At 40.8% G+C, this 12,835-nt stretch overlaps 1 protein-coding gene across 1 annotated transcript in view; it reads left to right on the top strand.

Moving 5' to 3' along the window:
* Positions 1 to 12,835, top strand: part of rptor (regulatory associated protein of MTOR, complex 1) — a 262,325-nt gene that overhangs the window by 90,731 nt on the left and 158,759 nt on the right. The window contains 1 exon segment of the mRNA XM_034240379.1: positions 12,220 to 12,378. Within this exon segment, the coding sequence (XP_034096270.1) occupies positions 12,220 to 12,378 (159 nt within the window).

The raw sequence follows: 12,835 nt of genomic DNA, 5'->3' as shown, positions 1-12,835 counted from the left end.
AGTTGAGTTTCAGGAAATTGAGTTGGAGCCAGGATTTGATTTCAGTGATACAGTTTGTCAGGATGGAGTGGGTAGCAGTGGAGATGGACTTGGTGGAGATGAGAAGCTGGATGTCGTCGGCAAAGCAGTGGAATTGAAGTCTATGACGGCAGATTAAGTGACCAAGGGGAAGCCTCTACCTAGAGGATGAAGAGGAGGGGGCCGAGAACTGAACCTTGGGGGACACCTTGGGGGACACCTTGGGGGAGGGTAGCGGTGGGGGATTTGCAGTTATTGATGTAGATGAACTGGTTTCTGTCCGAGAGGTATGATGTGAACCAAGAAAGGGCGGTTAGGGATGGGTACCGAGCCCCGGTATTAAATGGGCCCCCGGGGCTGAATTATTAAAGACCGTGGTACCGTTAAGCTCAGACGTTATCGGTACTGGAGACATGTAAAAAATGTCGTATGTATTATTGCTACACAAACATTATATTGCAGTTTTAGTGTCGACAACTCCGTTTCTAATACGTAAAAAGACTGCAAAATGCGTCTATGATTATTTTTAGTATTTTCGATCTTTCCAATCCAGTCGAGAGATCTCTCTCCCCCGCCTGCTTGCGAGGGGGCGGGGCAGTTTACACACACGCAGCTGCTACATGCAGCAACACACACACACGGAGGAGATGGCCGAGAGAATGCGCTCCAAGGTGTGGTTCAACTTTACCCGTCTCGATGTGGACAATCCTCGTTACCAAAAGCGCAATAAGAGTTTAGCATGTAAGGGCGGTAACACGAGCAATTTGTTGAAACATTGAGCTAAAGTGCACCACATTCAGATGGAGGAATGCATCGGGTTCGACTGTCTTTCTAGTAGCTCGGTAGCCCCATCCACGAGTAACGTTTCCACGTCAGGTATGTTATGTATGCTAGCAGCAACACACGGAGTTAACTCAATTATACAAACATGGGTTAATGATTAGAGGAAACTGAGTTACTCTTTATTTTGTTAAAGTTTCAGCTATTCTGTTTACAGTTCTGTCATCAGATTATTTAATACGATTTGTTAAAGCATTGTTGTGAAATATTATTTATTTAATTTAAATAAAAAGCAATGTTAGTTTTGTTCACAATTAGTTTAGTTAGTTTAACTTGTTTTTTTCTCCAAAATAACCGATAAGAGTACCGTTAAAAGACCGGACCGATAAGCGGTATCGATAAAAGTAGTAGTAGCTACGTAGTCTTATTTCATCTTTCAACTTGTAAACATTCCTCTTTCACTGGAGTATGAAAGTATTCACTGGATTAAGTAACATTCCTTTACTGTAAGTTTTTTCAAACACTCATTCACATTGATAAAGAAAGGTTTATGACTCTTAATATTATGAATTTTCTTCAACGTTTTCAACGAGTATCTCCAGTGTTAGGAAGACATATTTCAAAGATGTGCAACAGGTGAATTTGACTTTTCCGAAACAAATCTTAATGGTAGCTTGAAATGTTGCTGGAGGTTCTGACTTGCATCTAGTTGTTTTTCTGTCACCAAACACTTTTGTTGCATTAAATGCAGCCGGATGTGTGTGACAGCCAGAGAGGCTCCCACTGCACCTTACAGCTTATTTTTAATTGCATCTTGAAGGCATACGGTTCTTTGAAAAGGTTGCCTGTTCCGTTGATGTGACATGATGATAAATGGCGAAGGAGCGAGCGCAGAACGCACCTTTTTAAAAAGAATGTGTTTCCTGTGGCATTGATGCCCCCGTCCTTAATTTAAGGAGATGATTCACAAACACAAGCCTGTTTTTTGAGGGAATTGTCATTGGTATATTTAAATGAACTCTCATAGGTGTCTCATACATGGGCCATTCTACCGAATTAGACCAAAGTCAGGTTGGAAATGTTTTTAAATTTTGTATGTTTTTTTCCAAAAACTTTGTCCATATATATTTTGTACCATATCTAAATGACACATATCTAGTAAAAGAACCGTACATTTTTATATCGTATTTTCAGACTGTATTGGAATGTTCTTCCTCTACCAAAAATGGTCACTACCAAAACATAGTACATACACTCAGTGTGCGAAAAAGTACACGTCCCACCGTCCGGGACGTGTTATTTACAATATCGGACAAGTAGATCTTTCAATTGACTTGTCCGGCGGACAAGTGACGTTTTTCGCCCTGATTTATTGACAAATTATTGATACATTCAGTTTACAAAAGGCAGAACTCATTCGCAAATTGTACGTGTCCGCCATTGTTCGTTTAGAAGTGTTAGTTTCGGTTCTGCTTGTCGATTCCTAAGGAAATGCATCTCGCCGCTTTCTGTACAGTTAGACGGGGCGGGGCGGGAAGTGTAGCACAGTGGCAGGGTTGGGAAGCAAAACACGGTTCCGAGTAGGAACAAATAACAATTGTCCGGTACCGGGATTAATAAGAGTTGTGAGGACAGGAGGCGAGGCCGAGCCCCGCGGACTGCAGCTCTCTCTATGCTACGTATCAGCTGATCGCTGCACGGTGCAGCTCAGCGTCTCTCTCTCTCTTTCTACACACAGCGGATCCGCTGCCCGATTAACAGCCTCATCTTTGTCAAACTTTCTTATGTTCTTTCTCTAACACGTAATGAAGGTTATTAAGCGTTTTAGCTCCTTTGTTGTTAATATTGACCGCCATTTCCTTTATGAAGTGAAGCAGCCTCCCTGTCTGTGTCCTCGCGCTGTCCTCACATCCCTGGACCCCCAGACTCGGAGGAGCATAGGGATGTCAGTATTGTTTATGAAGCAGGGTATAGAAAGTACATTATTGAATTGAAAATACTATTTATTTACTTTTACAAACAGTGAGCAGCTGGGCAGCTGCAGCATGTGTATTGCAGGACATGTGTAAGCGTCTTTGAGTTGTAGAAAAGCGCTAGGCCTATAGGCTATACATCTAATGTGTCATTATTATTATTATTATTATTAGGTTATGTCCTATGTGTTGGACATGTGTGGTTGGACTTTGTCTCACAGGCAGGTTGCAGTGTAACATCAGAGGAGACTGGGCCAATTGTACATTCTCAAACTGCACCACTTAGAACTAACTAAACAATGCAGAGATTATTTTTATATAATTGTATTCAATAACCGTAAGAAGTTCAACAGTATGAAGTGATTTGTAAATAGGAATACAGATTTGACTTAATGTTTTCATAAATATATTTTTCTCCCAGTTTGACTTATTTTGACCCTCTCAAAGAACCGGAATTGAGAACCGACAATAACCGGAATCGAAAACCAGAACCAGAATCGTTCAAATCCAAACGATACCCAACCCTATGTGTGATGCAGTAAAATCTTACCGCTGACTTACGTTAACGGTGTCGGTAAAACCGTGGGAAAATGTCAAATACGATGACGAAGAAGAAGATTCCAGTGGCCCCAATTTTTGTCCATTCTGGACAAGTGAAAAATGTATTCGGACAAGTACATTGCCAAACTCACTTGTCCATGGACAAGTACTCTCTAAAAACTTTTTCTCACACTGACACTGTAGTAAAAAAGTATTATATTATCCTGTTAAGATTGTTTTGCCTTCCCTTCTCTAAATAGTATTTTAACAAATATTTCTTGAGGGTTTTCACAATTAAATTACTAAAAGTGAATTTTTAATCAAAGTTCAATTTATACAATTCATAAAAATCATAATGCAAACTTTCTTTGTAAAATGAATAATACTGATCATATTGATTCCAGAGTTGATGATTGTTGAAATTGAACATACATTAAACCAATCAGTATCATATCATTTTAGTTGATAACTCAATATACTTAATTTTTGACGGCAGTATTTTGTTCTCAAGGTTGTATCATATTCCCTCACCTTATTGCTTAATCTTAACTCATAACATGCCTTATGTTGAAGTGTGAATGTTTTAAGCTACTAATCCAGAATCAGCACTTTAGTAACAGGCTGAAATAGAAGGGAATGAGGCTAGAATGGGTGATCTCTTTGGTATTTTGAGCAAAACACTTCATAGACATGTTTTTTATATATCTGAGACCTATAATATATGCCTAACAATAGTATAATAAGAGACCTTTAAAGTAACACACTGATTTTCAGACTTTAAAACACATTTATTTCAAAATGGTGGGATTTACCTGCTTACCATTCCATTTTGTTACTACTGTCAATTACCAAAATGTAACCATATGTTTCGGTAGTGACTGTTTCGGTAGTGACGATTCTAGCTAAAATTGAGCATAACTAAAGAATGCTAGCAAGTACATGGCTAGCATACACGTATTTGAAGTGGTTTATACACATAAAAACCTAATACTTTGCATAAAACCCAGAACAAGTTTACTTAAAGGGGACCTATCATGCAAAATGCACTTTGTGATGTCTTTTATACATAAATATGTGTCCCTGGTGCGTCGGGGAACTCACGCAGCGTCAGAAAATAAAACCCTCTCTCTTTTCCTCCGTACCCAAATCTTTTAAAAACGGGTGTACAACAAGCGGATACAGATTCCATCCGAACTGACGTCAAATCGGCAGCGGACCCACAGAAAGTTGCTATCAGAAACAATGCCTGATGTGTTTTGGACGTCTTTGTTTGCATTAGCAAGCCTCGCTAACACTCAGAACTAACCTGTACTGTGGAGAGCACATGTGTTTAAAAAGCATGAAATAAAAAAAGAACTCGCCTTGTGATAAACCTGCGAAAGAGAAAAAGCATTTGAGCTCCATACTATTTCAGAAATAATCCTTGACGTGGTTTAAACAGGATGGCGTTTTATCACAACCGAATTTAACTTTATCTCCGGTAGAATTCTGATCAGGCATTAGCTCCGCCTCCTCTTATTAATTTTTTTCAAGCTAAGGACCCAAAATCTGCGTTTCTCTAACGGGGCTTCAAAAGAGGGGTTTGAGCAGTATGAGGCATGGCTACAATGGTGATCTGTTTGGTATTTTGAAAAAAAAAAATTCACAGACATGTTTGATATAGGTATGGCCCTACAATATATATTTCAAATATAGCATGATAGGTCCACTTTAATTGAAGATAATATGTGTTCGGTAGTGACAATTCTTAAGGTTACACGCCGATTTTCAGATTTTGGAACAGATTTATATCAAAAGTATGGGATATAGCTACTTGCCATTCAGCCATGAGGGACAGGGATGCAGTGTCACTGCATAGTCAAAAATGCAGGGGTGTGGCTAAAAATCAGGCTCAGCCATTGGACTAAAACCCCTTGTGTTTCGGTAGTGACATGAAAACTGGGGACATGATTTTTTGAGTATAGTTTTTTTTATTAAAAAATGATACCAACAATAAATCTAAATATTCCAACTTCTATTTGAATATAATCATAAAGATCTTCTAAATACACCATTGAACAAAATAAAAAATAAAAATGTAAGTGTTATTTACAGAGATTGAAATGTAGATGTCAGGGTTGGGGACAGCTACTTCCCAATAGAAAGTACTCTATAAATGATGTTTTTGTATATATTAAGCTTATCACTATCTAATTGAATGCCTTGTGTTTAAATAGACCATAACATATTCTTAGTAGCCTACATATCTATGTCTTGTTAAATAGTTTTTCTTGTTGTGGGACCGCACTTTGTACTAATTCGGTAGAATGCCCCACAAATGTTCTTAATCTCTCCAGACCACTTGAATAAAATATTCCTGATTGTCAGGAATGTAAATGAAATGCTTTGCTAAATCATCTAAACACATTTGGGATTGGTCTGAAGTACAGGCAGGTAACGGCCCGTGAGTGTCAACACTTGTCCCACCTGCCTGTTCCCTGCTCTATTTCCTCATTACATTTGACACACTCTTTCCAAAAGCTTGCCTCCCAACCACCCTCTTCTTCTCTAGAGCTCTGATTTCAAATGCTATACCTCCATCACTGCAGGCCCCTTCACTAACAGCATTATGCCATTCAGATAGCACTTGATATCACCGGGATGTGTCTCTCAGCATTCAGCGCTCTGATCTGATTATGCCCAAATTGAATCAGCCTGTCAGCTCTGATATCACACTGCAATTGAAACTCATCCAGATATGGGAAGCTGAAATGTGGCATCTTTGATCAATGTCTGTTCAGTTTGGGCTCTGTAGAGTTTAAACTACAAAAATCATACACTACTGTCAAATAGTCATAAAAGAGCTTGTTTAATTTTGATATAAATTGTAAACAGTCTTAAGATGACGTATGCTGCTCATTTTCAGGTTAGTATTTGTATTTAATTTCAAAAAGCTCTTTATTTTTCTCATACTGCCTGTGCTGCAGCACCTCTTTTCACCCTCTGTCTGAAACCAGAGCCCAGTCTGCTCTGTTTGGTTAGCTGGTTGGCTCTCTTGTGATTGTTCAACCGCTTAGAGATATCCGCCCCTTAGCCATCACGTACAATGGGTTTGAAATCTAGCCAATAGCAGTGGAAGTGTTACCTAGTGATGTCACCCTCTGGAGAGAAATTTGGGATTTTAGCCTTTGCAGACCATTTACATGCACAACAAACCTATATAACACACTACAAAAAGTCCAATTACTGTAATGTAATAAGATAAGATATCCATCCATCCATCTTCTCCCGCTTATCCGTGGTCGGGTCGCGGGGGTAGCAGTTCCAGCAGAGAGCCCCAAACTTTCTTTTCCCTGGCGACATCAACCAGCTCTGACTGGGGGATCCCAAGGCGCTCCCAGGCCAGCGAAGAGATATAATCCCTCCACCTGGTCCTAGGTCTACCCCTTGGTCTCTTGCCAGCTGGACGTGCCTGGAACACCTCCCTAGGGAGGCGCCCAGGTGGCATCCTAACTAGGTGCCCGAACCACCTCAACTGGCTCCTTTCGACGCGAAGGAGGAGCGGCTCAACTCCGAGTCCCTCCCTGATGACCGAACTTCTCACCTTATCCCTAAGGGAGACACCAGCCACCCTGCGGAGAAAACCCATCTCGGCCGCTTGTATCCGCGATCTCGTTCTTTCGGTCATGACCCATCCTTCATGACCATAGGTGAGGGTAGGAACGAAAATGGCCCGGAAGACAGAGAGCTTTGCCTTCTGGCTCAGCTCCCTTTTCGTCACAACAGTGCGGTAAAGCGACTGCAGTACCGCTCCCCGCTGCTCCGATTCTCCGGCCCATCTCACGCTCCATTGTTCCCTCACTCGAGAACAAGACCCCGAGATACTTGAACTCCTTCACTTGGGGTAAGGACTCATTCCCTACTTGGAGTGGACAGTCCATCGGTTTCCTGCTGAGAACCATGGCCTCAGATTTGGAGGTGCTGATCCTCATCCCAGCCGCTTCACACTCGGTTGCGAACCGATCCAGTGAGTGCTGAAGGTCGCAGACCGATGAAGCCATTAGAACCACATCATCTGCAAAAAGCAGTGGTGCAATCCTTAGTCCACCGAACTGCAGACCCCCTCCCCCATGACTACGCCTCGAAATCCGATCCATGTATATTACAAACAGGATTGGTGACAAAGCGCAGCCCTGGCGGAGGCCAACCCTCACCGGAAATGGGTCCGACTTACTGCCGAGGACCCAGACACAGCTCTCGCTTTGGGAGTACAGAGATTGGATGGCCCTGAGTAGAGACCCCCTCACCCCATACTCCCGCAGCACCTCCCACAGTAACTCCCTGGGAACTCGGTCATACGCCTTCTCCAAGTCTACAAAACACATGTAGACCGGATAAGCGTACTCCCAGGCCCCCTCCAGGATCCTTGCGAGAGTAAAAAGCTGATCCGTCGTTCCACGACCAGGACGGAATCCGCATTGTTCCTCCTCAATATGAGGTTCGACAATCAAGATTTATTAAGATAAGATATACTTTATTAATCTCAAATTGGGAAATGTTTTCGTTGCAGCAGCATGAAAAACAAAGTATTACACATATTTAGAAATTTAAAAAAAGTATTTAAAAAAAAAACAATTATACAATGTGAACATCTCAAAATAGAAGATAGAACAGAACTAAAAGAGTGAAAATATAAACGTTGACCATGAATATAACAATATGTAGACTATCTGACAAATAAAACACTATTTAATTACATATTAAATTGGATATAAATGAAAAATGTACAGTGAAGTTATAAGTCCAGTTAATAAAAGAGAAACTAGTGTATGGAGCTAGTTCTCTTCCAGCCAGAGGTGATTTGTTGTACAGGGTTATTGCAGCGGGCAGGAATGTGTTCCTGTATCGGTCCTTGTGACAGCGGAGCTGCAGCAGTCTGTTGGAGAAGGAGCTCCTGTCTGTCCAGCTGCAGGTGGAGAGGGGGGGTGGGGTTATCCATGATGGACAACAGCCTGTTCTCCTCATCTCCACCACAGCTTCAAAGGGGTCCAGCTTGATGCCGATGATAGACCAAGCTTTCTTGATCAGTGTATTGATTATGCTTGTGTCACCGGCTCTGATGAAGCCATCGTAGAGAGCACTGGCCACAACAGACTGGTAGAAGATCTCCAGCATCTTGCTGCACACGTTGAAGGATCTCAGCTTCCTCAGGAAATAGTCGGCTCACCCTCTTCTTGTACACAGCGTCAGTGTTGATCCTCCAGTTCAGTCCGTTGTCTAAGTGCACTCCCAGGTACTTGTAGTCCTCCACCACAACAACTATGTTGTTGCTTCTGTACCATGATTTTGTCACTCTTAGTGAAATGATGGCTTTGTTCTAAAAGTAAGCAGTATTATCAACGATTTTATATGGTGGCAAATGGTGAACAAGAAAAACTCTTTCTTAAATATGATGAAATGTACTGCTACGAAGGATAACTGGTCCCCTGTTTAAAACAATTCCGGTTCTTCTTGCATTTGGGATAAAAATAAAGGGGATATTTTCTTTCTTTGGAGACTTTTTAATGGGTTTGTTTATATTCCTACAATCAGATTTGTATTCGATGGGTGAACTTTTCTCTTTCCTCAACATTGTTTAGATTTCTTTTCTCGATTTTGTGAACGTTTTGCGAAAAGTTGGGCTTAACACATGTCTTCTACTTTGATTCAAAGCCATTTGACAGGAGGCCGGCTGTTAGTGAGGTAACAGCAGGGCCTTGGTGAGTGTGATTATGATTCAGACTGGGCTACAGGGTGCTTCTCTGTTACATAACCAGCTGACACCTCTATGTCCATCACACACACACACACACACACACACACACACACACACACACACACACACACACACACACACACACACACACACAGCTTTTCCCTCCCCATCCTTGGGCAATGTATTGTTCGCCCTGCAGAGAGAACAGGAGCTGGAGGTGGGCAGCACACACACACACACACACACACACACACACACACACACACACACACACACACACACACACACACACACACACACACACACACACACACACACACACACACACACACACACACACACACACACACACACACACACACACACACACACACACACACACACTTTATTAAATGAAATGAAGAACCACAAACAAATGCTTACAACCTCTGTCAAATATTCTTTTAGAAATTCTCAAGCAGCTTTTCCACCCTCAGTCTTCTAAAAGCACTGAGACTGGTTGTATATTGTAGAATATGTGCTTCAAATGCACTCAAAAGGCACTGAACTGCCTCATTTGTAAAACAGTTTAATTCAAGAGGTTTCCAAAACTGCTACAATATTATGTCATATTGTTTACCCTGCCTACTATCAACAGCTTGTTCAAAGTTCACACTTGGAAGTGTAAAGAATGCTTTTTTACCCACAATGTACACTTGCTTATATAGCTATCCTATAAAATGTTGCTCTCAGCTCTTTGGGTTTATACTTGAAAGCTAAAATCGGTTTCAACACGTGAAAGGCTTTTCGAAAGGTTACGATTATCTGTTGTTGTATCTTTCAAAGCACAGAGTCTTTCTTCAATGTTATATTGGAGCTTTGCAAACAAAATGTCTCCATCGAGTGAGCCAAATCCTTAGTCACTCCATAACTGAGTCACATACTTATTTTTGGGCTTCTCAAAACAGAATGCACGAAATATCCCCAAAACTAGGCATACAAATACATGGTAACGATATAATCCCTTTGGGAAATGTTTGAGGCAATGCCTTTTGTTCAATTATATTGTTCCCAGTAATTATTTCATAAAAATTGAACACGTAACAAAAAAGGTTGTATATTCGTTGAAAACAAAACCAGACATTACATAAATTCCTCTTTTGTCCTCCAGACAAATTGCCATGTACTTATTTTTGTGCATAATTTAACGGGTTTCCCCGAGTAGGTTCATGGAGTTTTGTGGAAACGTTTTTCAGATAGGCATTACATTTTTTCTGATTCTTTATATTTGGGTGCTTTACCTTCAGGAAATGTTTCCTCCAGGGATGCACCGATGATACATTTCTTGGCCGATGCCGATGTTAAGAATAATTATTTGGCCGATGCCGACGTTTTAATGTAATTTCTTTCCACTGTTATTCCACTTTCTGCCAGGAAAAACAAACAATTTTTCTCGCAAAATGGTTTCAGTTTCAAAGGCTGAGCAAGTTCGTTGTTATAACATCATAGTACGCTGTTTGTTCGTTGTTATAACATCATAGTTCTTCCTTGTTCTTGAACTTTTTGATGTATTAACCTAGAAAAAACTCTTCTTTGCCTCTTAACCACTATCAGGTCAACTTGAGATTACAAGCTGGTTCTTACTTCAACATCATACTGTACATGTTATTGCTGTGAGATGTCAAACACATGACCTGAGTCTGCTGCATTCCCCTTAAAGAGAATGTGTCATTTTCTCCCCATTGTCAACCATAGAAATGCCTGTAAAATGAGTAGTGTGTTTATGTAAGTCCCGGCTGGATCACACGGACTCATTGCAGTCACTACTGCTCTCACAGAAAGCCTTGTGGTGCACACATGAAGAAAACATATATAGGAAACATGGGGTGATCTACATCTACCCAGCCTAATGTGTCACATTCTGTAGTAGAACACGTCTTTGTTTTCCCCCCATGGCTTTGTTTGCTATATGTTACATGCATTTTAAAACCACCAGTACCAGCAGTTATTGCGTCATGTACGATAATGAATAGAGATGTAACGCATGGTCCGCCCTTCAGGCATACTAACTGTCACATTTGTTGTGTGATTTTGTTTGTCATTAAACTACAGCAATACATATTTACGAGGCATCTTTGTGGCTTGAGCTAAATGGCAACATGTTAGAAATAATGAAAAAGACTTTACATAATGTCAAGCTTGGAAGATATTTGTTCAGCCAGTAAAAGGTATGTTATGTAGCAGACTCAATAGAAATCATTTACCATTATCTGTGGTTAAACAATAGCAATCATCTTATGTGCCATGACTGTGATGTAGGCTACAGTAAGATTTGGGCAGTGTCAGTGCGTTGCTATGGTTTTTCAACAGTTCCTTCTTAAGTTTTTAGTAAGGGATAATGTGCAATGAGCCGGTCATTCATGTGAGGATCAGGATCCCGAGAGCAACGTACATTGAAATGACGGCAGTACAGATGGAGGTTTTTTGTAAAAGTCTTTTCAAATTCTCTTTTCCATTACCAGACTTGAATCACTGCCAGAGCCCACACCGTGTTCCTGTTAGTGTTTACTTCCTGTCTGTTTTCTTCTGTTGATTTCTCTGACGATTTATTCTCTTTCCTTCTCTTGTTCTCTTTTTCTTTTCTTTACTGGGGACGGTTTAACCATCATGAATCGTAAATGTGTTTTCTCCAAAAATATTAAACTGAATATTCAAAAATTATCCCAAGGTCGAGATTGCTATCCACAGCTGACGTTAAAATGACTTCTTTCTGCGTATTGACTGCACATAGTCCCTTGATTCTCCTTAGTAGCAGTCTGTTAGCGATAATAAACAACCTCTGACCAATCAGAATTGAGTATTCAACTTAGCTTTGTAAAAAGCTGTGTTAATAAATTACGCACACCGTGTCTAGTCAAAGATAGAAGTTGTTTGTCTTTTACAGTTAGATGAAAAATTGGACACTTGTAAAACAACAAAGAAAACCAACCAATGGGGGAAAATTGAAGAAACCTCAGGGAGAGCAGCAGAGGAGGATCAAATACGATAACAACAAAGACAATCCAAATGACATAAAATATATTGTGTTAATAAAATAAATGGATCATTGTTATTTCAACAATCTTTCAGGTGCCGCTTAAAAATATTGCTATAGATCATGCTAAAACCGCACTCTCTTTCCTCATGTTTTTCCAGGCGCGTTACAAACAGAGCCTGGACCCCACAGTGGACGAGGTGAAGAAGCTGTGCACGTCGCTGAGACGCAACGCCAAAGAGGAGCGGGTCCTTTTCCACTACAACGGCCACGGGGTGCCGCGGCCCACCGTCAACGGAGAGATCTGGGTCTTCAATAAGGTAACACACACAAACGAGAGCAGTAGCCATTGACATCTAGAACCTAGAAACCCTAATTATCTGTTGCTGAGATCACAAATGCAACTATAATGTGATTAAGGAAATAATTAAATGAAACACTACTCTCATTAGTTTGCCCAGTTGTTAGTAGGGATGGGTATCGTTAAGGTTTTAACGGTACTACTACTTTTATCGATACCGCTTATCGTCCGGTCTTTTAACAGAAGTCTTATCGCCATCTCCTCCGTGTGTGTGTTGCTGCATGTAGCAGCCACGTGTGTGTAAACTGACCCGCCCCCTCACAAGCAGGCGGGGTAGAGAGATCGAAAATACTAAAATTAATCATGGACGCATTTTGCAGTCTTTTTGCGTATTAGAAACAGAGTTGGCAACACTAAAACTGCAATATAATGTTTGTGTAGCAATAATACATATGACATATTTTGTACATGTCTCC

Source organism: Gymnodraco acuticeps, unplaced genomic scaffold (genome assembly GCF_902827175.1).
Source record: "Gymnodraco acuticeps unplaced genomic scaffold, fGymAcu1.1, whole genome shotgun sequence".
In the NCBI taxonomy this organism is placed as follows: Eukaryota; Metazoa; Chordata; class Actinopteri; order Perciformes; family Bathydraconidae; genus Gymnodraco; species Gymnodraco acuticeps.
Note: the sequence above shows the minus strand (reverse complement) of the source record. Positions and strands in the feature narration are given on the sequence as shown.